The sequence below is a fragment of the Nerophis lumbriciformis genome, linkage group LG27 (assembly GCF_033978685.3).
Source record: "Nerophis lumbriciformis linkage group LG27, RoL_Nlum_v2.1, whole genome shotgun sequence".
Taxonomy (NCBI): domain Eukaryota; kingdom Metazoa; phylum Chordata; class Actinopteri; order Syngnathiformes; family Syngnathidae; genus Nerophis; species Nerophis lumbriciformis.
This window is the reverse complement of record NC_084574.2, coordinates 4,609,942-4,636,865: the sequence shown is the minus strand read 5'-3', so window position 1 is coordinate 4,636,865 and position 26,924 is coordinate 4,609,942. Positions and strand designations below refer to the sequence as shown.

The 26,924-nt window shown below is 40.0% G+C and overlaps 1 protein-coding gene across 7 annotated transcripts in view; it reads left to right on the top strand.

Moving 5' to 3' along the window:
• The window catches only part of lef1 (lymphoid enhancer-binding factor 1), a 184,034-nt gene that overhangs the window by 65,677 nt on the left and 91,433 nt on the right, over window positions 1–26,924 (top strand). For 4 of the 7 annotated variants that reach the window (XM_061923017.1, XM_061923018.1, XM_061923015.1 and 1 more), the window contains exon 4: window positions 23,657–23,737. The exons of the other annotated variants lie outside the window; for them this stretch is intronic. In XM_061923017.1, coding sequence (XP_061779001.1) covers window positions 23,657–23,737 — 81 coding nt within the window. The remainder of the gene's footprint in view (window positions 1–23,656; window positions 23,738–26,924) is intronic. 7 annotated transcript variants of the gene reach the window in all.

Genomic DNA, 26,924 nt, shown 5'->3' with positions numbered 1-26,924 from the left:
CATTATCTTTAAACACCTTTAACTTATTAACTGTCATGTCTGTGTGATCATGTTTTTGTTTTGGTCATGTTCGTTTTGGGTTTTGGACTTTTTGTGCACTTTTGTTTTGTCACCATAGCAACCATTAGTTTTCACCTGTCACGTCACGCACCTGTTTCACGTTTTGAGTCACGCACCTGCTTTCACTAATCATGTCCATAGTATTTAAGTTCATTCTTTTCAGTTTGTCGTTCTGACGACCTCCCCATATATGCTTCTGCACACTCTCCACACCCTTATGATCCTTGCTGCTCTTTTTTCATGCCGGTTCCATGCCAAGTAAGTTTTTGTTTATCAAGCCACAGTTAATGTTTTGTTTAATTGTTCATAGTTTCCGCCACTGTGCGTGCTTTTCATTTGTACTTTTTTGCTATAGTCTTTTGGTTTCATAGTTTATTCTCCGCCACTGTGCGCGCTTTTCGTTTGTACTTTTTTTTAATGTATTAAATAAATCATGTACCTTAATTCCCGTCTCGCCCGAGCCAACTTTCCGTTGCATCCCGGAAAAGCTAACACCCAGGACCAAGTCTTGACATTAACAATATTAACTATATGTGTTAAACATGCTTGTATTATCATTAAACACCTTTAACTTGTTAACAATATTAACTATATGTGTTAAACATGCTTGTATTATCTTTAAACACCTTTAACTTATTAATAATATTAACTATATGTATTAAACATGCTTGTATTATCATTAAACACCTTTAACTTGTTAACAATATTAACTATATGTATTAAACATGCTTGCATTATCTTTAAACACCTTTAACTTGTTAACAATATTAACTATATGTATTAAACATGCTTGCATTATCTTTAAACACCTTTAACTTGTTAACAATATTAACTATGTGTTAAACATGATTGCATTATCATTAAAAGCAATATTAACTATATGTGTTAAACATACTTGCATTATCATTAAACACCTTTAACTTGTTAACAATATTAACTATATGTGTTAAACATGCTTGTATTATCTTTAAACACCTTTAACTTATTAATAATATTAACTATATGTATTAAACATGCTTGTATTATCATTAAACACCTTTAACTTGTTAACAATATTAACTATATGTATTAAACATGCTTGCATTATCTTTAAACACCTTTAACTTGTTAACAATATTAACTATATGTATTAAACATGCTTGCATTATCTTTAAACACCTTAAACTTGTTAACAATATTAACTATGTGTTAAACATGATTGCATTATCATTAAACACCTTTAATTTATTAACTATATGTGTTAAACATACTTGCATTATCATTAAACACCTTTAACTTATTAACAAAAACATATATTTCATAAATAAGTAAATATAAATTATATATATGAATGAGGTAGATCCCCACGACTTGATCAATTGAAAAGTAGCTCGCCTGCAGAAAAAGTGTGAGCTGGTTTAAAGCATGTAAACCAGTATTAGCTCACAATTACCCGCTACTATTTTTCATGGACAGCTAGACATGCCCACAAGATGCATCACGTGAACCTGCAAGAGAATCCTGTGATTCAGGAGCTTTCTTCACCCCTGCCAAGATTTTTGTTTTTTTTGTCAGAGTTTTATACGGATCAAAAATAATTGATTTAATATTGGAACCTGGCTGATTAAGTATGATCAATAGTTGGAGGATGGGTTTACATATTGGTCATCTATGACGATGAACTTAGTATTTATTTTATATTATCATTTCTTTGTTTGGACTTTTAGTGGGTGTTGCAGCAAATACTTGGGTTTTCTATTGAAATCAATGAACAGACAACTGTTTTCGAACGCAGCTGAATCCCAAGCCATTGAATGGTCACATCTATTGTATCTGTGGCATCAGGTGCGTGAGCGTCACTGCAACATATGACCAGGCTTAAGCACTTTGTTTTGTCCTCCCAAAACCCAACATTACCATTTCTTTACAACCACGGAGGGATAAGCAGACGTTGTTCGACGTCATGTTTCACAAACTGCACTGTTTTGTTTGCATTGAAGCACACACACACACACACAATAAAAAACGTAGCACAAGCCTAATTGAACAGTTGTCACTCGACCGTTCATCTCCTTGGAGAGCTTCTCCGGGTCTTTCCTGCATCTGCAGAAAAGCCATTTATTAGGGAGCAGGGGGATCACATTTGTATAGCTGTGTGCTTTTTTTTCTTTTTGCTAATTCACGTTGTAGCAAGGGGGCGTTCCCGCCTGGCTATTGAGAGCACCCCTGAAAATGTATTGGTTTGATTAATGGCTAATTCCAGCCTGAAAGGCAGTTGTTGGAAGTCTTTACCAGTTAATCCTCTAAAAGGCGTAATCACACCCAATAGAGTGGGCTTGACGGTATTGTTGGAACAGTCCATAATGGAAATAAGCCTAAAGAGTTGCCATGTGATCCACCACCATCAGTGCTTACTAGCTTTGTGGAGTTAACAAGCACCAATAGTGTTGTATTTTGGACGAAAGTCTTATACCAGGGGTGCTCATTACGTCGATCGCGAGCTACCGGTCGATCTCGGAGGGTGTGTCAGTCGATCACCAGCCAGGCATTAAAAAAATAGTACTAAAAATGAGCGATCATAAATCTTCACTATGACGTCACTTTCGTCACTTGATTGACATTCACGGCACCCGAGGGTCTTCTGAGATGACGCTGGCTGCTGCCAGCTCATTAAAATTACCGACTGGAAGGCGAGAAACACTTTATTTCAACAGACTCTGGCGCCGTACCTGTCGTCAAAACTCCAAAGACCGACTGCACAGTTGCGCTAACAAAACAAGAGTCTCAGAAAGCTGGCGTGCACAAGCTAGCAAGCTACGGAGTTTGCCGACAATGTATTTCTTGTAAAGTGTATACAAAGGAGTACGGAAGCTGGACAAATAAGATGCCAAAAACCAACCACTTTCATGTGGTATTGGACAGAAAGGAGGACTTTTATCTCCTCCATTCGAAAATGCGGACGTTTTTAGCACCACTGTCTGATTCCTATCAATGCAAGTCATCAGAATCAGGTAATACACCAACTTATATTCTTGTCTTCATGAAAGAAAGGAATCTATATGTGTTAAACATGCTTGTATTATCTTTAACCACCTTTAAGTTGTTAACAATATTAACTATATGTGTTAAACATGCTTGTATTATCTTTAAACACCTTTAACTTATTAATAATATTAACTATATGTATTAAACATGCTTGTATTATCATTAAACACCTTTAACTTATTAACTATATGTATTAAACATGCTTGTATTATCATTAAATGATAAATGGGTTAAATGGGTTGTACTTGTATAGCGCTTTTCTACCTTCAAGGTACTCAAAGCGCTTTGACACTACTTCCACATTTACCCATTCACACACACATTCACACACTGATGGAGGGAGCTGCCATGCAAGGCGCTAACCAGCACCCATCAGGAGCAAGGGTGAAGTGTCTTGCTCAGGACACAACGGACATGACGAGGTTGGTACTAGGTGGGGATTGAACCAGGGACCCTCGGGTCGCGCACGGCCACGCCGTCCCAAAAAACACCTTTAATTTATTAACAATATTAACTATATGTATTAAACATTCTTGTATTATCATTAAACACCTTTACTTTATTAACAATATTAACTATGTGTTAAACATGCTTGCATTATCATTAAACACCTTTAACTTATTAACAAAAACATATATTTTATAAATAAGTAAATATAAATTATATATATGAATGAGGTAGATCCCCACGACTTGATCAATTGAAAAGTAGCTCGCCTGCAGAAAAAGTGTGAGCACCCCTGTCTTATACTATCCGGTTCAAAGTGAAATAATTCAAATTAAATCATGGCGAAATAAAGTGATAACAAAGGGATCAGATATTCTTAGTTGGGAATCAGGCCTTTTTGATAGGGTTGGAAATTGTAAATAAATCACATACTGTATCTGGTTGAATGTATTCTGTCGATGTGGGCTTTATTGAAACTTGCCAATCAATTAAGTGTACTCACAGAAACAAAACTACTGCGAAAGCATGGACTGATAGATATGGTCTAAATATGGTGCAAAGACTGTTAAATAACAAATACAAATACATTTGAGTTTACTTGCATGTTGTCACAGCCAGAGGTGGGTAGTAACGCGCTACATTTACTCCGTTACATCTGCTTGAGTAACTTTTGGGATAAATTGTACTTCTAAGAGTAGTTTAAATGCAACATACTTTTACTTGAGTATATTTATAGAGAAGAAATGCTACTTTTACTCCGCTCCATTTATATACATTCAGCTCGCTACTGATTTTTATCGATCTGTTAATGCACGCTTTGTTTGTTTTGGTTTGTCAGACAGACCTTCAAAGTAGGATCTATCACATGCCTGCGTTTCACCAATCAAATGCAGTCACTGGTGACGTTTCACCAATCAAATGCAGTCACTGGTGACGTTTGACTCCGTTTCACCAATCAAATGCAGTCACTGGTGACGTTTGACTCCGTTTCACCAATCAAATGCAGTCACTGGTGACGTTTGACTCCGTTTCACCAATCAAATGCAGTCACTGGTGACGTTTGACTCCGTTTCACCAATCAAATGCAGTCACTGGTGACGTTTGACTCCGTTTCACCAATCAAATGCAGTCACTGGTGACGTTTGACTCCGTTTCACCAATCAAATGCAGTCACTGGTGACGTTTGACTCCGTTTCACCAATCAAATGCAGTCACTGGTGACGTTTGACTCCGTTTCACCAATCAAATGCAGTCACTGGTGACGTTTGACTCCGTTTCATCAATCAAATGCAGTCACTGGTGACGTTTGACTCCGTTTCATCAATCAAATACAGTCACTGGTGACGTTTCACCAATCAAATGCAGTCACTGGTGACGTTTGACTCCGTTTCACCAATCAAATGCAGTCACTGGTGACGTTTGACTCCGTTTCACCAATCAAATGCAGTCACTGGTGACGTTTGACTCCGTTTCACCAATCAAATGCAGTCACTGGTGACGTTTGACTCCGTTTCATCAATCAAATGCAGTCACTGGTGACGTTTGACTCCGTTTCATCAATCAAATACAGTCACTGGTGACGTTTCACCAATCAAATGCAGTCACTGGTGACGTTTTTCTCCGTTTCACCAATCAAATACAGTCACTGGTGACGTTTTTCTCCGTTTCACCAATCAAATGCAGTCACTGGTGACGTTTCACTCTGTTTCACCAATCAAATACAGTCACTGGTGACGTTTTTCTCCGTTTCACCAATCAAATGCAGTCACTGGTGACGTTTCACTCTGTTTCACCAATCAAATACAGTCACTGGTGACGTTTGACTCCGTTTCACATTTGTGCAAAACCCCGAATCTCCACAAACACCCTGCGCATGAGCAGTTTCGTCCGCCGTGATCCCAGAAGAGTGCCACAGGATGTTAAAACAAGATAGAACGCAGCTGCCTGCAGCAGCTTGAGTGGAGGTGCGCTCAGCGCGGCTCCCAGATGATTGCGCACTGGTGTGCGTCTGGGCCGTGACAGCATGGCACGCATTGAATGTCTCTGCTACATTGGATCAGTCTCCTTTCTTTAACAGGCAAAAGCTTTATAACCTCACTAATGCCTTGCATCGTCTATATTAGATATATAACAACGGGCGGATGGCGGGCGGGTGCGGTTTTGATTAAATGTTAGTTCGGGTGGATGGCGGATGGTTGACGACTTTTGTGATGCGGTTGCGGATGAAATAATTGCCTATCCGCGCATTTCTAGTGGCTACCAAATGTAACCTTGCAAAATATGTCAATTTGTTTCCAGAATGCCGACATTTCGATGGGGTTTTTTGTTTCGTAATATGATTCATCAGGGAAGACTGGGCTTACAAAGCTACCGATATTTTGGTTTCTTCTATTCTGGCTCGTCATGTGAGTGGGAGTGCATCCGTCTGAACTACAGAAGAAGAAAACTAGGTCAATACCGTCTCCGGCTCTCATTCAAATCATCTCCCCATCCTCATTTTTCCCCCCTGCGCCATTCAAAAACAGTTCCCCGGACGCGAGAACCGCGGCGCTTTCGGCGAAAAAAACCCCGTCAGACCAGCAAGCGGCACGGGTGCGCTCACCCTTTCCTTTTCCGTAGGTGTATTGTGTAACAGTGCTAGTGAGGGCTTAGTCCCTCGCTCGCCTCTCCACAGGCACAGGCACACAAAGACCCCCACCAGACTCTCATTTTTCTCCCCCTTCAACGCTGAGCTCCTAAATCCAAAGTGACAGCCATTCATGCTCAGAATACCTGGGCAAAAGCTGAGAGTTGGGGAGATGGGGGGGGCACTATCTAGGTATGGCAGGCAAATCCGCTCTTGTTTGTCACATGTGTGCCGGCTCATCAGCACTTCTGCCTCATTGGGCTCTGCGTTTTCACGCTATTTTGCTTATGGTGCAAAAGCTAGCCACTTTTTTATTTACATCCGTCTTTCATTGTGAATGTAGGCAGCATTGACATGTTGGCATCAGCGCTGCATTCTAATGATAAATCATGCAGCGTGTTAATGCAGCAGCGGGGTTGCTATAAATAGAGGCATGCTGATTGATTCAGGAATAAAAATAAAGATGCGTTTCAAACATCCCCACCACCCCGCGCGTGGTCAGCTTTGCAGAGGAGATCACATTTAAGGCTCCAAGATTAACATTCCAGCTTCAAAACACACAGTTGATCAGGGGTAATTAGCCAACTTACACTCTCCAGAGTGTTAGTTGCATTTAGAACTATTGAAATCTATGTTATATTGCACTTAAATGGGATTATTCACACGCATTCCGCGAGCATGCTTGAGCATTGTCTTACACTCCGAATGAATGTGGTATTCAGATGAAACCGCCGCCTAAAGTAGACGGAACCAAAGAGTCTAGACGCAGTTTCTCCTCACCCTTTAATTTACCACATGAGGGGAAAACCAAAACAAATGGAAGCAAGTTCCAGGGAGTGTTTTTTTATTTAGCCCCGTTGCCTTGTCTCACAAGAACCGACAAGCTATTGCATACCTGCCAACTACTCCGGTTTTTCCCGTAATTAGCACGGTTTTCATCAACCTATTCCGGGTTACGGTTGCAGTGATAAAAAATATGTTTTTTCATTACCGTATTTTCCGCACTATAAGGCGCACCGGATTATTAGCCGCACCTTCAATGAATGGCATATTTCATAACTTTGTCCACCAATAAGCCGCGCCTACGCTGCGCTAAAGGGAATGTCAAAAAAACAGTCAGATAGGTCAGTCAAACTTTAATAATATATTAAAAACCAGCGTTCTAACAACTCTGTTCACTCCCAAAATGTACGCAAATGTGCAATCACAAACATAGTAAAATTCAAAATAGTGCAGAGCAATAGCAACATAATGTTGCTCGAACGTTAATGTCACAACACACAAAATAAACATAGCGCTCACTTTCTGAAGTTATTCTTCATTCGTAAATCCTTCGTCTTCGGTGTCCGAAGTGAAAAGTTGGGCAAATTTACGATCCACTGGCAGATGTTGGCGTCGTCTGGCGCTGCCTCCTCGTCTTAGTGAAGGTGTGTTCGCCTTCTGTCATCCACTGTTCCCACGCAGTTAGCAGTCTAGCTTCGAATGCCCTGTTGACACCAATATCTAGCGGCTGGAGGTCTTTTGTCAATCCACCCGGAATGACGGCGAGTATTGAATTAAGCGCGTAAGCGTGTCTCTCAATGTGATGTTATGAGCTAGCAAATATAACAACTACACTACCCAGCATGCAACGATAGTTACGAGCATGCGCGGTAGCCCTGAGAAGCGTTGTTGTATGCTGGCAGTTAGAATGTGGTTATGAGCACGCTGTGAGTAAATGTTGAGAACTCAGTTAACACGCCTCGTCTGCATTATTTATAATTAGACAGACAACACACTTAATAGGAGCCATTTTGGGGTCTTTACATAAACACACAAATGGAAATGAAACGTCACATATCCCAGCATGCACCGCGCGCTTCTTCGTCATCCATTGTTCCCACGCAGTTAGCAGTCTAGCTTCGAATGCCCTGTTGACACCAATATCTAGCGGCTGGAGGTCTTTTGTCAATCCACCCGGAATGACGGCGAGTATTGAATTAAGCGCGTAAGCGTGTCTCTCAATGTGCTGTTATGAGCTAGCAAATATAACAACTACACTACCCAGCATGCAACGATAGTTACGAGCATGCGCGGTAGCCCTGAGAAGCGTTGTTGTATGCTGGCAGTTAGAATGTGGTTATGAGCACGCTGTGAGTAAACGTTGAGAACTTAGTTAAAACGCCTCGTCTGCATTATTTATAATTAGACAGACAACACACTTAATAGGAGCCATTTTGGGGTCTTTACATAAACACACAAATGGAAATGAAACGTCACATATCCCAGCATGCACCGCGCGCTTCTTCTACGGGGAAAAAAGATGGCGGCTGTTTACCGTAGTTGCGAGAACTAAACTTTATGAAAATGAATCTTAATATTTATCCATATATAAAGCGCACCGGTTTATAAGGCGCACTGTCAGCTTTTGAGAAAATTTGTGGTTTTTAGGTGCGCCTTATAGTGCGGAAAATACGGTAATTAAAATTTTTTTTTTTTTTTTTAAAGTTTTATTCACGAAATCGCGTAACAACAATGACAATCGACACCGCTTCCTGTAACTTCCTATCGAGCCATTCCGAATGCCATGCGCGAGGCACCAGTTGCCATTGTTTCCAAACGAGCGAACGATCACGGAATCAGCCGGAGAAAAATCGCAAACGAGTCTTAAACTGAAAAAGAAAACCGCAGTCATTCCGTGAAGAATATTCAAAAGCCTATCCGGGAATAATTATCCGTTCCAAAAAGGGTGAAAACTACGCGAATTGCACCTTGTGCAGACAAGATTTTTTGATCGGACACGGAGGAATTAGCGATGTAAAAGACCACGTTGGGACAAAAAAACACAAGTCTAATGCCGTTGCTAGCGATACAAGTGGAAAACTTTCAACGTTTTTCGTCGCCCAAACAGATTCTTTGGATGTGATAAATGCCGAAGTTTTATTTACGGAGGCAATAATTGAGCATGGACTTCCAATCGCACTGGCTGATCACATGGGACAGTTATTTCGGAAAATGTTTCCCGACTCGAAAATCGCCAAAAAATATGGATGTGGTCGAACCAAAACATCAAACATTATTCAGTGTCTTGGAACAGAATCCTCAAAAATTGTATTTCCATGCTAATGATGCTATTGAATTACATTTTAATGAAGTAAACTTATCATAAAGTTACCATATCATTTTTGCAGTATGATCAATCTGATAGAATAAATTTGTCGTCTATATAGAATAAATGTTATCTATTGGAATTGTTTAGTACTGTTATACTGTTAAAAGTGTTTATACTATTTATGCTTTCAAGTCCAAGTTGAAGAAATCTTGTTAAATGTTGACAGCATAACTACCAAAATACAGAAGTATGTCCTTAATATTTTTGCAGTGCTATTTCTGTTGAAAAGTTCAAATGATTACATTAGAGATGTGATGTGCCACTTTTCAAGTGTCTGATGGCTTCAATTAATTTTCATTAATTTTTCATATTTTGAATTCTTTTGAAAGGCTTACAAAAAAACGTAATTCCATGCTATTGACAGGACTATTAATTTTAATGAAGTAAGCTTACCATGTTTACAGTATGATAATTGTGATAGAAATGTGAATTTTAGGCACAGAATATTTTTTACAATTGAACAAGGCAGTAGATTATACAAGCTTGGACAGAAAGTTAATAATGACACCAATTTTTTTTTTTATGGAATTGTTTAGTACTGTTTTACCATTTGTTTACTGTAAAAAGTGTTTATACTGTTTATACTTTCAATTAACAAATTGAAGTCTTGTGAAAGGTTGACAGGATAACTGGCATTAACTGTCAAAATAATTTCAAACTATTGAAGTTAGCTTACAGAATAAACATGTCAATCAACCCATATGATTTTTGCTGTAATATTTTTGTTTTGAAAAGTCACTGTGACTGATAGAAAAGTGATGGTTTTAGCAACATTTTAACCTGTCTGAATGCTAATAATCATTTTGCGTCGGGGGGCGAAGCCTGAACCCCCCACCAGGACTTTGTCCTGGACCTACCGGGGCCTGCGGCCCCTGGACCCTGGCTACTAGGTTTTTCTGATTTCAAAAGTTGGCAGGTATGCTATTGGTAAAATATAAACATGTTGCTATTCCTTGTATGACAAATGTCTATGTTTTATAAAATAGAAACACAAGAATGTACATGTAAAGAAACTTGCCCACATTGGATTATTTCACTGTCAGCAAGATTAAACCGGCGTGACAACAATACTACTCTCTCAATTACAAACGATATGTTTTACTTTTTTTTTGCAGTCACTGGTGACGTTTGACTCCGTTTCACCAATCAAATGCAGTCACTGGTGACGTTTGACTCCGTTTCACCAATCAAATACAGTCACTGGTGACGTTTGACTCTGTTTCACCAATCAAATACAGTCACTGGTGACGTTTGACTCCGTTTCACCAATCAAATGCAGTCACTGGTGACGTTTGACTCCGTTTCACCAATCAAATGCAGTCACTGGTGACGTTTGACTCCGTTTCACCAATCAAATGCAGTCACTGGTGACGTTTGACTCCGTTTCACCAATCAAATGCAGTCACTGGTGACGTTTGACTCCGTTTCACCAATCAAATGCAGTCACTGGTGACGTTTGACTCCGTTTCACCAATCAAATGCAGTCACTGGTGACGTTTGACTCCGTTTCACCAATCAAATACAGTCACTGGTGATGTTTGACTCCGTTTCACCAATCAAATGCAGTCACTGGTGACGTTTGACTCCGTTTCACCAATCAAATGCAGTCACTGGTGACGTTTGACTCCGTTTCACCAATCAAATGCAGTCACTGGTGACGTTTGACTCCGTTTCACCAATCAAATGCAGTCACTGGTGACGTTTGACTCCGTTTCACCAATCAAATGCAGTCACTGGTGACGTTTGACTCCGTTTCACCAATCAAATGCAGTCACTGGTGACGTTTGACTCCGTTTCACCAATCAAATGCAGTCACTGGTGACGTTTGACTCCGTTTCACCAATCAAATGCAGTCACTGGTGACGTTTGACTCCGTTTCACCAATCAAATGCAGTCACTGGTGACGTTTGACTCCGTTTCACCAATCAAATGCAGTCACTGGTGACGTTTGACTCCGTTTCACCAATCAAATGCAGTCACTGGTGACGTTTGACTCCGTTTCACCAATCAAATGCAGTCACTGGTGACGTTTGACTCCGTTTCACCAATCAAATGCAGTCACTGGTGACGTTTGACTCCGTTTCACCAATCAAATACAGTCACTGGTGATGTTTGACTCCGTTTCACCAATCAAATGCAGTCACTGGTGACGTTTGACTCCATTTCACCAATCAAATACAGTCACTGGTGATGTTTGACTCCGTTTCACCAATCAAATGCAGTCACTGGTGACGTTTGACTCCATTTCACCAATCAAATGCAGTCACTGGTGACGTTTGACTCCGTTTCACCAATCAAATGCAGTCACTGGTGACGTTTGACTCCGTTTCACCAATCAAATACAGTAACTGGTGATGTTTCACCAATCAAATACAGTCACTGGTGACGTTTGACTCCGTTTCACCAATCAAATACAGTCACTGGTGACGTTTGACTCTGTTTCACCAATCAAATACAGTCACTGGTGACGTTTGACTCCGTTTCACCAATCAAATTTAGTCACTGGTGACGTTTGACTCCGTTTCACCAATCAAATACAGTAACTGGTGATGTTTCACCAATAAAATACAGTCACTGGTGACGTTTGACTCCGTTTCACCAATCAAATGCAGTCACTGGTGACGTTTGACTCCGTTTCACCAATAAAATGCATTCACTGGTGACGTTTCACCAATCAAATGCAGTCACTGGTGACGTTTGACTCCGTTTCACCAATCAAATGCAGTCACTGGTGACGTTTGACTCCGTTTCACCAATCAAATTTAGTCACTGGTGACGTTTGACTCCGTTTCACCAATCAAATGCAGTCACTGGTGAGGTTTGACTCCGTTTCACCAATCAAATGCATTCACTGGTGACGTTTGACTCCGTTTCACCAATCAAATGCAGTCACTGGTGACGTTTGACTCCGTTTCACCAATCAAATGCAGTCACTGGTGACGTTTGACTCCGTTTCACCAATCAAATACAGTCACTGGTGACGTTTGACTCCGTTTCACCAATCAAATACAGTCACTGGTGACGTTTGACTCCGTTTCACCAATCAAATGCAGTCACTGGTGATGTTTCACTCAGTTTCACCATTCAAACAGAGCCGGGCGGTCACATGATTAACAAGCTTAAGCTTACAAAAACTCGGCAAATTTGAGGAAGCACATGGCGGTAAGTAACATTAGTAGATATTTTGGCTATCACCGTAGGCTGATGTTAGCTTCCCTGTACATCGTGTGGGGACATTTATTAACGCACCGCAGCCTCATAGACAGACAGACTGAGACACACACACACGGACAGTCGCACACACACACACACGCATGCATACAAACACCAATCAGAAGTGCACAATGTGTTCCCAGGTGCAGCCCACACCTATCAGTTTATGGTTTGCGTAAAGGCTAACTTGTTATTTTCCTTTGTAATCTCTGCCTACTGAGCCTATGGTGCTGTTAAGTTATTGTGGCTCAATTTGCCTTCATTTTTTTAATGTTTCATTTCATTTTTTCATTTTCATTTGTTAATGTATTATTATTTAATATTTATTATTGTTTTAGTTGCTTAAGAGATATTCCTGGCTCTGAATTTGCTCATTGCTATTTTTATGTTTTAGTGCATTATTTGTTGCCGTCATCATTAAACGAACAGGTTACTCATCAGTTACTCAGTACTTGAGTAGTTTTTTCACCATATACTTTTTACTTTTACTCAAGTAAATATTTGGGTGACTACTCCTTACTTTTACTTGAGTAATACATCTCTAAAGTAACAGTACTCTTACTTGAGTACAATTTCTGGCTACTCTACCCACCTCTGTCCGTTGGGTGTTAGAGATATGTGTGTGGTCTTGCAAGTGTTTTCGCATGAGCTCGCTGGCGTGTCGACGGCAGCACTCGAGCAGAATGTTTGCCCTTTCTGCGCTCCTTTGATGTGACCAGGTCTCGCTGCGATAATGAGCCGCAAGGTGAGCGTCCTGCAGTTCGCCCGGGGCCCTGCCAGAGCACCGCCACCAACCGCGCACACACACACACACACACACACACACGCCACCACCCACTCAGCGTTGGTCAGCTTCCACATGGTGCTCAAATAGAGTGAAAACTACAATGATCCTTAATGTGCTGCTAAATCACACTCTTAAACCCCATTGTGCAACATTAGTAAAGGACTAAATGTTATTATCATATGTGACAAAGTCCACACTGCAAAAAGTGAAATCTAAGTAAGATGAAATATCTCAAATAAGGGTGATATTTGCTTATTTTCTGTCTGATAAGATAATTCTTCTCACTAAGCAGATTTTATGTTAGAGTGTTTTACTTGTTTTTAGTGTTTTGGTCCTAAATAATCTCAGTACGATATTACAGCTTGTTGCTGAGATTTGATGACCTATATTGAGTAAAACATGCTTGAAACTAGAATATCAAGTGTTGCAAAGCTGTGTCATCAACACTCACAAGTATAAAACTACTTTTTTTGCCGTGGTTAAATTCAAGCCCTGCGTCATCACTAGTCGTTCCGGTCAACTGGTCGGCAATTACTTACAACCAGTGTTGGGACTAACGCGTTACAAAGTTACTGTTAGTTTTGGCGGTAACTAGTAGTCTAACGCGTTATTTTTTATATTCAGTAACTCAGTTACCGTTACTACATGATGCGTTACTGCGTTATTTTACGTTATTTTTTATGTAGTATCGGATAGTTGGAGAGTTGCAGTGTCGTCCTTCTGATTCTTCTTTTGTCACTGCGCTGTGTGGGTGTGGGGAGGGGAGGGGAGGAGGGAGTGGGGGTGTCTGTGTTTACTAACAAGACATCATGATGGAGCTGAAGCCGAGTTTCTTAACATGGAGATATTCTAGACCAGGGGTGCTCATTACGTCGATCGGGATCTACCGGTCGATCTCGGAGGGTGTGTCAGTCGATCACCAGCCAGGCATTAAAAAAATAGTCCTAAAAATGAGCGATCATAAATCTTCACTATGACGTCACTTTCGTCACTTGATTGACATTCACGGCACCCGAGGGACTTCTGAGATGACGCTGGCTGCTGCCAGCTCATTAAAATTACCGACTGGAAGGCGAGAAACACTTTATTTCAACAGACTCTGGCGCCGTACCTGTCGTCAAAACTCCAAAGACCGACAGCACAGTTGCACAAATAAAAGCTCTGCTTCATCCTGCATCGCATCTTTGGGCCACTGGTGCAACTTGAATCCGTCCCTGTTCGTGTTGTTACACCCTCCGACAACACACCGACGAAAGTGAGAAAATGGCGGATTGCTTCCCGATGTGACGTCACATCAGGAAGCAGGTTAAAATGTTGCTAAAACCATCACTTTTCTATCAGTCAGTGACTTTTCAAAACAAAAATATTACAGCAAAAATCATATGGGTTGATTGACATTTTTATTCTGTAAGCTAACTTCAATAGTTTGAAATTATTTTGACAGTTAATGCCAGTTATCCTGTCAACCTTTCACAAGACTTCAATTTGTTAATTGAAAGTATAAACAGTATAAACACTTTTTACAGTAAACAAATGGTAAAACAGTACTAAACAATTCCAAAAAAAAAAAAATTGGTGTCATTATTAACTTTCTGTCCAAGCTTGTATAATCTACTGCCTTGTTCAATTGTAAAAAATATTCTGTGCCTAAAATTCACATTTCTATCACAATTATCATACTGTAAACATGGTAAGCTAACTTCATTAAAATTAATAGTCCTGTCAATAGCATGGAATTACAATTCAAATGTAGTTTTTTTGTAAGCCTTTCAAAAGAATTCAAAATATGAAAAATTCATGAAAATTAATTTAAGCCATCAGACACTTGAAAAGTGGCACATCACATCTCTAATGTAATCATTTGAACTTTTCAACAGAAATAGCACTGCAAAAATATTAAGGACATACTTCTGTATTTTGGTAGTTATGCTGTCAACATTTAACAAGATTTCTTCAACTTGGACTTGAAAGCATAAATAGTATAAACACTTTTAACAGTATAACAGTACTAAACAATTCCAATAGATAACATTGGTGTCATTACCTTTTTGTGGCTAAAATCCAAATGTATTCTAGAAAGGCGTTTAATTCGCCAAAATTCACCCATTTAGAGTTCGGAAATGGGTTAAAAAAATATATGGTCTTTTTTTCTGCAACATCAAGGTATTTATTGACGCTTACATAGGTCTGGTGATAATGTTCCCCTTTAAACTTCACACTCACCCCCTCCTGGCATTCAGGCTTTTCTTGGCACAAACACAGCGGAATATTGTCAAAACTTGGTCTTGGGTGGTTTGCTTTTCCGGGATGCAACGGAAAGTTGGCACGGGCGAGACGGGAATGAAGGTACATGATTTATTTATACATCAAAAAAAAGTACAAACGAAAAGCGCGCACAGTGGCGGAGAATAAACTATAAAACCAAAAGACTATAGCAAAAAAGTACAAACGAAAAACACGCACAATGGCGGAGAACAAACTATGAAGCCAAAAAGACTATAAACATGGAACAAAAACTTACTTGGCTTGGACAAAAATAGTTGCTTGAGGAATGGACATGGAAAGAATGGACAGAGCATAAATGTGGTGAGGTCGTCAGAAAGACAAACTGAAAAACACTGAACTTAAATACTACAGACATGATTAACGAAAACAGGTGTCACGACTTGATCTTAGGAGTTTGCTTTTCCAGGATGCAACGGAAAGTTGGCTCGTGCGAGACGGGAATGAAGGTACATGATTTATTATTATCAAAAAAAGGAATAAATGAAAGTGCGCACAGTGGCGGAGAATAAACTATGAAACCAAAAGACTATAGCAAAAAAGTACAAACGAAAAACACGCACAATGGCGGAGAACAAACTATGAAACCAAAAAGACTATAAACATGGAACAAAAACTTACTTGGCTTGGACAAAAATAGTTGCTTGAGGAATGGACATGGAAAGAATGGACAGAGCATAAATGTGGTGAGGTCGTCAGAAAGACAAACTGAAAAACACTGAACTTAAATACTACAGACATGATTAACGAAAACAGGTGTCACGACTTGATCTTGGGAGTTTGCTTTTCCAGGATGCAACGGAAAGTTGGCTCGTGCGAGACGGGAATGAAGGTACATGATTTATTATTATCAAAAAAAGGAATAAATGAAAGCGTGCACAGTGGCGGAGAATAAACTATAAAACCAAAAGACTATAGCAAAAAAATACAAACAAAAAACACGCACAATGGCGGAGAACAAACTATGAAACCAAAAAGACTATAAATATGGAACAAAAACTTACTTGGCTTGGACAAAAGTAGTTGCTTGAGGAATTGACATGAAAAGAAGTATCAGGCATGAACAGAGCATAAATGTGTTGAGGTCGTCAGGACGAACAACAGAAAATGAATGAACTTAAATACTATGGACATGATTAGTGAAAGCAGGTGCGTGACTCAAAACGTGAAACAGGTGCGTGACGTGACAGGTGAAAACTAATGGTTGCCATGGTGACCAGACAAGGGAGTGAAAAGACAGAAACTAAACAAAACATGACTTAAAACAAAACATGATAATACAGACATGACAACAGGTGCGTGACTCAAGACGTGAAACAGGTGCGTGACGTGACAGGTGAAAACTAATGGGTTGCTATGGTGACAATCAAGAGTGCAAAATAAGTCCAAACGTGGAACAGGTGAAACTAATGGGGTAATCATGCAAACAAGACAAGGGAGCGAAAAGCCAGAAACTAAACAAAACATGACTTAAAACAAAACATGATTACACAGACATGACAAATATAGTGGAAAATGTCGACTTTTATTCATACATTTACTGTCATAGAGGAGCCAAGAACCCTGAAATGATTCCCTTTTAAAGTTCATTTGACTTGGGACCTTTTAAGGCCGGATCATTTCTAACTTCCGTCTCTCCCCCCCCCCCAAGTTTCTTTTTTTTTTTAATAGCTCAGCAATGTATAAAAATTAAGAGTTTTTTTTTAAAAGCGGATCAAGTCTTTTTCATCTGGGGCATGGAGGCACATTTCACACAAATTATACCGCCCCCCCTCCCCCCGCTTGCTGGTTGCAAATGTCAGCGTGTGAGGGAGAGAGAAAGAAGTGTGATTGGTTTGCTCGGAGCGCACGCGCTCCATGCCAGCTGAAGGATCATGGGTAATCCAGCTGGTGCTATTGAGTTGTGAAGCCGCTGGTGGCGACGGCAGGGAGGAAGACACTCTGGCTGTTAATAGCTCCTTTGTGCCCCACATGTAGATTCATTAGAGGCGTGGCGCCGAGCATGACCGCATTTTACACCCCGTACATTATTGTGATGTTTTGCTTTGGTCATGTGTGTTAAATCCTTGGCGTTCACACTGCAAGCCGCTCTTAAAATATAACATCCCAGTTTATGACTTCTTTACTTTTCTTTCCTGCTGGCCTCGGCCTTCAGTGTCAACGCTTCCCTTCAGCGGCTCAACTCTCGACTAGCGTGCAGGATTTATGATTGCAATGCAGAGAGACGGCGAGATGGAGTAGAGGGGGCTTCACAGATGTAAATGTGTCTCCAGGGCAGGCTTTTCCTGTTATTTGTAGCCTCCTCCACTCCCGTCCCTGTGCTCGGCTCCGCTTGTTCGACTCATTACCCCGGGCCTCGTGGCGCTCCTCCGCTCGCTGCCGGCTGGGCTTTCTTCTCCGTTAATTGGGTTTGGTTACATTTAAAACCCCCCTGGACAAAGAGCCGTCTCCCCCCTTGCCAATAGAAGGTTCCATTTTTAGCCGTTCACGCCGAGCTGGTGGGGTTCAAGCGGATCTACGAGTGGTAATTGGTTATTTATTTAGGCTTCCTCAGGTTGGTCTCTACTGGGGAGGGGGGCTTTATTGTCACGTGTTCTTCCATACGGGAATGTTTGCTCTAGTTTGTTGGGAAAAGGTTACACTCAGACACACCTGAGTCTCATGGTGGACTTAGGACACTTACCATCTGTAGCCTTTATGTGTCATGACCAGAGGTGGGTAGAGTAGCCAGAAATTGTACTCAAGTAAGAGTACTGTTACTTTAGAGATTTATTACTCAAGTAAAAGTAAGGAGTAGTCACCCAAATATTTACTTGAGTAAAAGTAAAAAGTATGTTGTGAAAAAACTACTCAAGTACTGAGTAACTGATGAGTAACATACACACACACATATCATATATATATATATATATATATATATATATATGTATATACATATATATATATACATATACATATACATATACATATATATACACACACACATATATATACAGTATATAATTTATATTTATTTATTTTGCCGTTTTTGTTTACATGTTAAAGGTGTTTTAATGAATATACATGCATGTTTAACACATATAGATTCCTTTCTTTCATGAAGACAAGAATATAAGTTGGTGTATTACCTGATTCTGATGACTTGCATTGATTGTAATCAGACAGTAGTGATGATAACGTCCACGTTTTCAAATGGAGGAGAAAAAAAGTTCCTGCTTTCTGTCTAATACCACATGAAAGTGGTTGGTTTTTGGCACCTTATTTGTCCAGCTTCCATATTCGTTTTTATACACTTTACAAGAAATACATTGGCGGCAAACTCCGTAGCTTGCTAGCTTGTTTGCGCTGGCTTTCGGAGACTCTTGTTTTGAAAGCGCAGGCGCGATGGAGCGGCACTTTTATTGTGAAGACAGGAACTGTGCAGTCAGTCTTTAAGCTTTTGACAGGATGTACGATTGAAATAAAAAAAAGGGTCTTTTTTCCTTCACACTTTTGATTGATTGATTGAAACTTTTATTAGTAGATTGCACAGTACAGTACATATTCCGTACAATTGACCACTAAATGGTAACACCCCAATAAGTTTTTCAACTTGTTTAAGTCAGGTCATGTGACCGCCTGGCTCTGTTTGATTGGTCCAACGTCACCAGTGACTGCATCTGATTGGTGGAACGGAGTGAACGTCACCAGTGACTGTATTTGTTGAAACGCAGGCACTATGACAGACCAAAACAAACAAAGCGTGCATTAACAGATCGATAAAAATTAGTAGCGAGTAGCGAGCTGAATGTAGATAAAAGTAGCGGAGTAAAAGTAGCGTTTCTTCTCTATAAATATACTCAAGTAAAAGTAAAAGTATGTTGCATTAAAACTACTCTTAGAAGTACAATTTATCCCAAAAGTTACTCAAGTAGATGTAACGGAGTAAATGTAGCGCGTTACTACCCACCTCTGGTCATGACTTGGTCTTGGGTGTGTGCTTTTCCGGGATGCAACGGAAAGTTGGCTCGGGCGAGACGGGAATGTAAGTAAAATTTTTTATTTAAAGACTATAAATACAAAAAAAAAGGATCAAACAAAAAACACGCACAATGGCGGAGAACAAACTATGAAACCAAAAAGACTATAAACATGGAACAAAAACTTACTTGGCTTGGACAAAAATAGTTGCTTGAGGAATGGACATGGAAAGAATGGACAGAGCATAAATGTGGGGAGGTCGTCAGAACGACAAACTGAAAAGAATGAACTTAAATACTATGGACATGATTAGTGAAAGCAGGTGCGTGACTCAAAACGTGAAACAGGTGCGTGACGTGACAGGTGAAAACTAATGGGTTGCTATGGTGACAATCAAGAGTGCATAATGAGTCCAAACGTGGAACAGGTGAAACTAATGGGGTAATCATGGAAACAAGACAAGGGAGTGAAAAGACAGAAACTAAAGAGTCCTATAACTAAACAAAACATGACTTAAAACAAAACATGATTACACAGACATGACATTATGATGTGTATGTTAAACACCAGATCCACTGCAGTGCTTTCCTCAGATAGCAATTTCATCATTTTATTGGAACATTACACTGCAAAAAGTGAAATCTAAGTAAGATGAAATATCTCAAATAAGGGTGATATTTGCTTATTTTCTGTCTGATAAGATAATTCTTCTCACTAAGCAGATTTTATGTTAGAGTGTTTTACTTGTTTTAAGTGTTTTGGTCCTAAATGATCTCAGTAAGATATTACAGCTTGTTGCTGAGATTTGATGACCTATATTGAGTAAAACATGCTTGAAACTAGAATATCAAGTGTTGCAAAGCTGTGTCATCAACACTCACAAGTATAAAACTACTTTTTTAAAGTCATCATTTCTTATTTCAAGCATGAAAAAAAAAAAATCATGACTTTGACACAATTGTGTCTCATAATTAAAACAGATGACAGCCAAATGGACTTTGCTGTTTTATTTTCAATGAAACAATAGAAAATAGGTACTCATATAGTAGTACAGTTGGCACAGTACAGTAAACTGACAGTTAATATTTAAACATTTAACCATTTTGAACAGAAATAGTTCATGCACATTCAGATGAAATCTTCAAAATTACAATTCAATTGTTTTTGTCCGGGGGCCGGGCTGTATATATGCGCACTAATTGACTGAAAGAGCACACACTTGGCGCGATGATGTCATGTTATCCATGGAAAAATGCATTTTTAGACAATATGATTTGCCTGAGCGGCTAGGAGACCCCGAGAGTAACAAGCGCTTGCCTTGTTGCCTTTCCATTAAGAACAATAAATTAGTTTTTAGTATAAGTTTGCTGGTTTCAAGAAATGTAATGGCGAGCGCATATCATTATGTCAAGATAATGGCACTAGCATTTACTTCATTTAAGAATATTTTTCAACACATTGAGCAAAAATGTCTCATATTATTTTTTTCTATCAAGAAAAGTGCACTTGTTATTAGTGAGAATATACTTATTTTAAGGTATTTTTGGGTTCATTGAAGTTAGCTAATTTTACATGTTTTGGAAAGTCTTGACAAGCCAAATTTTCTTGTTCTATTGGCAGATAATTTTGCTTAGTTCAAATAAAATACCCCTCATTCTTGTATTTTTTTTCTTCTTGTTTATGAACACTGACTTTTTGCAGTGTAAAAGCTGTGGTAGATTCCTGTAGAGTCCAAAGAAGAAGCCTGCACTGCAAAAAGTCAGTGTTCAAAAACAAGGGAAAAAAATACAAAAATGAGGGGTATTTTATTTGAACTAAGCAAAATTATCTGCCAATAGAACAAGAAAATTTGGCTTGTCAAGACTTTCCAAAACAAGTAAAATTAGCTAACCTCAATGAACCCAGAAATACCTTAAAATAAGTATATTCTCACTAATAACAACTGTACTACTATATGAGTACATATTTTCTATTGTTTCATTGAAAATAAAACAGCAAAGTCCATTTGGCTGTCATCTGTTTTAATTATGAGACACAATTGTGTCAAAGTCAGAAAAGTGAGAAAAGTCGGTAAAATGTTCAAAAATCACACCCGGGTTGGAGTGCCACAAGTCTTAAGACTTGTGGCACTCCATGTGAGACTCGAACCTGGGTAGGTATTTTGAACATTTTTGGGACTTTTGCCGACTTTTCCAACTTTTATCCCCCCCTCCCCGTGGGACTCGGCTGGGTGTGTTATGGACATTTTGGGCATCCTGGGACTTGCGCGGCCGGCGGCGGGACTTGTGGGACTCGAACCTGGGTAGGTATTTTTAACATTTTTGGGGACTTTTAACGACTTCTCTCACTTTTCTCCCGCACTTCCCGTGGGACTTTGCCTGGTGCGTTTTGGACATTTTTTGCATACCGAGACTTATGCGGCCCGGCGGCAGGACTCGTGGGACTGGAACCCGGGGAGGTATTTTGGACAAGATTGGGACTTTTGACCATTTTGGCCGCCTTTTCTCCTCTTCTTCCCCGCCTTCCTGTGCACCATTGCTGGGTGTGTTTTGGACATTTGGACAAAAATAGTTTCAAGCATGTTTTACTCAATATAGGTCATCAAATCTCAGCAACAAGCTGTAATATCTTACTGAGATCATTTAGGAGCAAAACCCTTAAAACAAGTAAAACACTCTAACATAAAATCTGCTAAGTGAGAAGAATTATCTTATCAGACATAAAATAAGCAAATATCACCCTTATTTGACATACCGTATTTTCCGCACCATAAGGCGCCCTGGGTTAAAAGCCGCGCCTTCAATGAACGGCATATTTCAAAACTTTGTCCACCTATAAGCCGCCCGGTGTTGTAAGCCGCATCTAACTGCGCTAAAGGAATGTCAAAAAAACAGTCAGATAGGTCAGTCAAACTTTAATAATATATTAAAAACCAGCGTTCTAACAACTCTGTTCACTCCCAAAATGTACGCAAATGTGCAATCACAAACATACGTATATCAACATGGACAGAGCTGCGTGAAAAAAGCCACCCGGCCTCTTCGCGTAAACTTAAACTTACCTTAACCACTCGCTCATCTTTTCTTCATCCATCCCTTCGAGTTAGCTTTTATGATGACGCCGGCTGGAAAGGTCTCTTTTGGCAAGGTCTTCCTTTTGAATATCACCATGGGTGGAAGTTTCTGGCCATTAGCATGGCAAGCTAGAACCACAGTGAAGGATGACTTTTCATTCCCTGTGGTGCGAATATTCACCGTACGTGCTCCCGTTGTATCCACAGTACGTTTCACAGGAATATCAGTTGCTGTGAAATAGTAATCCGTGTGCGGATGGAGAGATTGCGTCTTTTCATGAACCGGATCCCTGACGCTTAGTAGGAGCCATTTTGTGGTCTTTACAGATGTAAACACACAAAGGAAATGAAACGTACGGTGATATCCGCGCGCTTTTTCTTCTTCTACGCGGGCGGGTGGTTGCTTACAGTAGAAGAAGAAGCGCTTCCTGTTCTATGGGGGCGGGTGCTTACCTTGGCGGTTGCTTGCGTAGAAGAAGAAGCGCTTCCTGTTCTACCGGGAAAAAAGATGGCGTCTGTTTACCGAAGTTGCGAGATCGAAACTTTATGAAAATGAATCTTAATATTTATCCATATATAAAGCGCACCGGGTTAAAAGGCGCACTGTCAGCTTTTGAGAAAATTTGTGGTTTTTAGGTGCGGCTAATAGTGCGGAAAATACGGTATTTCATCTTACTTAGATTTCAGTTTTTGCAGTGTTCCATGCGGGAATGTTTGCTCTAGTTTGTTGGGAAAAGGTTACACTCAGACACACCTGAGTCTCCTGGTGGACTTATGACACTTACCACCTGTAGCCTTTATGATGCGTATGTTAAACGCCAGATCCACCGCAGTGCTTTCCTCAGACATCATTTTATTGGAACATTAAAAGCTGTGGTTTCATTCCTGTAGAGTCCAAAGAAGAAGCCTGTGGACTTTGTAGGGAAATAGTTTTTATATATATAGGCCAGGGGTGTCCAAACCTTTCTATTTGATTGTTTTCAGGTCGGCCCTAATATTGCTCTCTAACCTTGTGTTTAATTTTATTTTTAGAATATGCTGTGGGCCAATAAAAAAACGAGCTGCGGGCCGCAAATGGCCCCGAGGCAGGACTTTGGACACTCCTGGTTTAGGGTGTGTTTACTTTTTTTTCTCATTTTTACCAACTTGGATGTCATGTAAAGCATCTTTCTCTTCCAATGCATTTACTGTGCTTTTTTTCCCCCTCTTCTCTATATTTGTATTGCTTATTTTAATTTAAATCTGGTGCCAGTAGCATTTACATTTTAATGCAAGTGAACTTTTATATCAGGCCTGGGCAATTATTTTGACTCGGGGGCCAAATTTAGAGAAAAAAATGTGTCTGGGGCCCGGTATATCTATTTTTAGGAACACTGATACAAAACCTCACAATAATGTCTGATTGAATTCTAAAATCGTTATGACAGACCGCATTAAAAAATGGAACGGAATTTAAATTTTTTTTACTGATTGAGAAATCCAGAATGTACATGAAAATAAAGAATATGGAATTTACAATATTAACTATGAACGATAAAACACTGAATATTGACAACATATGAGCGTCACACACCCTCTCCATCCACATATTTTACAATCGAGTGAAACGCAACAAAAATGCAACAAACACAGCGAAATATGAACGAGAAGGGTAAAAAAACAACAACACCTACAATCTGATATATCACTAAGCTTTAGAACTTTGTTGTAAAAATCTCCTTCCACGTCTGTCCCTGACACCCACATTTCAGGCTCTGGAAACAGTCTGGAAACACTGCTTGGTGCCTCGTCTGAGCTGCTGTGACTTAGATGACCATAGTAACTAATTAGATTACCATATTAACTAATTAGATTACCATAGTAACTAGTATATCATGCAAAAGTGCCGATTCCAAGCATTGAAATACTTAGTATAGTTGAAGACTTACTTACGGTCATTAGAAAACATGACTGCACATCATAATGGCAGCTACACTTTACATCTTAAAGATCTAAAAAAATGATTTGGGAATGTCCGGCGGGCCAGATTGAAAAGCTTAACGGGCCTTAGTTTGCCCAGGTCTGCTTTATATAATACTTGGAATTGTCAACCCTCTCCTGCTGATGCTGCTGTTAAAAATATCAAAATATAAATTATTGACTGAATACAACGCAGCAGGAAGCATTTTTGTTTGAAAAAGTAGAGTTTGTCACATAATTGAAGGGGAACTTTTTTTTGGAATTTTGCAGATCATTTGCGATCCTTATGTAAGACAAGAACACATGTTTTTCTTTTTTTGTATGCACTTTAGTTAGGGGTGTAACGGTACGTGTATTTGTATCGAACCGTTTTGGTACGGGGGTGTCGGTTCGGTTCGGAGGTGTACCGAACGAGTTTCCACACGGACATATTAAGTAGCGTAACGCACGTTGTGTAAACAATGCACACCGAGGCACAACACACGGCATGCTAGCTGCTAGCCAAACCCGAGCAGCTGTCTTGTCTTTTAACAAAGAAACAAGGAAGTCACAATCTTCGTTCAATGAATGTTCTGCAATTTGTCGTCCCCAAAGTAAGAACTGAACTGGGCAAGAAAGCATTTACCGTATTTTCCGCACTATTAGCCGCACCTAAAAACCACAAATTTACTCAAAAGCTGACAGTGCGGCTTATAACCCGGTGCGCTTTATATATGGATTAATATTAAGATTCATTTTCATAAAGTTTAGGTCTCGCAACTACGGTAAACAGCCGCCATCTTTTTTCCCCGTAGAAGAGGAAGTGCTTCTTCTTCTACGGCCAGCAACCGCCAAGGTAAGCACCCGCCCCCATAGAAGAGGAAGCGCTTCTTCTTCTACTGTAAGCAACCACCCGCCCCCGTAGAAGACGAAGAAGCGCGCGGATATTACGTTTCATTTCCTTTGTGTGTTTACATCTGTAAAGACCACAAAATGGCTCCTACTAAGCGACAGGTTTCCGGTTCATGAAAAGACGCAATCTCTCCATCCGCACACGGACTACTATTTCACAGCAACTGCCTAAAGACTTTCAAGAAAAGCTGGCTACTTTCCGTGCATATTGTAAAAACAAGATAGCTGAAAAAAAGATCCGGCCAGAGAACATTATCAACATGGACGAGGTTCCACTGACTTTTGATATTCCTGTGAACCGCACTGTGGATACAACGGGAGCACGTACGGTGAATATTCGCACCACAGGGAATGAGAAGTCATCCTTCACTGTGGTTCTAGCTTGCCATGCTAATGGCCAGAAACTTCCACCCATGGTGATATTCAAAAGGAAGACCTTGCCAAAAGAGACCTTTCCAGCCGGCGTCATCATAAAAGCTAACTCGAAGGGATGGATGAAGAAAAGATGAGCGAGTGGTTAAGGGAAGTTTACGCGAAGAGGCCGGGTGGCTTTTTTCACGCAGCTCCGTCCATGTTGATATACGACTCCATGCGCGCCCACATCACGCTGGTTTTTAATATATTATTAAAGTTTGACTGACCTATCTGACTGTTTTTTTGACATTCCCTTTAGCGCAGTTAGATGTGGCTTATAACACGGGGCGGCTTATAGGTGGACAAAGTTTTGAAATATGCCGTTCATTGAAGGCGCGGCTTATAACCCAGGGCGGCTTATGGTGCGGAAAATACGGTAGGTTTTCAGCACCGAAGGCTTGGAATAACCTACAATCGAATATTAAACTTCAAACCCTAGTTACGTTGAATGAGTTTAAAGCTTCTGTGAAAGGTCTGCAGTCTACCTTGTCTGTATGCACATGTGTCATGTGAGCAAGTTTTAATGTTGTAAATGTGATGTTTTATGTATTTGTTTACTGTTTTTAATGTAACCTTGCTGCTGCCCTCTTGGCCAGGTCTCCCTTGGAAAAGAGATCTTTGATCTCAATGGGATTTTACCTGGTTAAATAAAGGCTAATAAATAATAAGATAGCATGCTGAGAGTATGAGGAAGTAGAACAAACCATAAAACTCCACCTTTGGTTGTTGTTTTTGAGCGCTACCAATTAAATTTGAGGTACAATTGCATCCAGTTTGAACATTTAAAAGATACCGTATTTTCCGCACCATAAGGCGCCCTGGGTTATAAGCCGCGCCTTCAATGAACGGCATATTTCAAAACTTTGTCCACCTATAAGCCGCCCCGTGTTGTAAGCCGCATCTAACTGCGCTAAAGGAATGTCAAAAAAACAGTCAGATAGGTCAGTCAAACTTTAATAATATATTAAAACCAGCGTGATGTGGGCGCGCATGGAATCGTATATCAACATGGACAGAGCTGCGTGAAAAAAGCCAC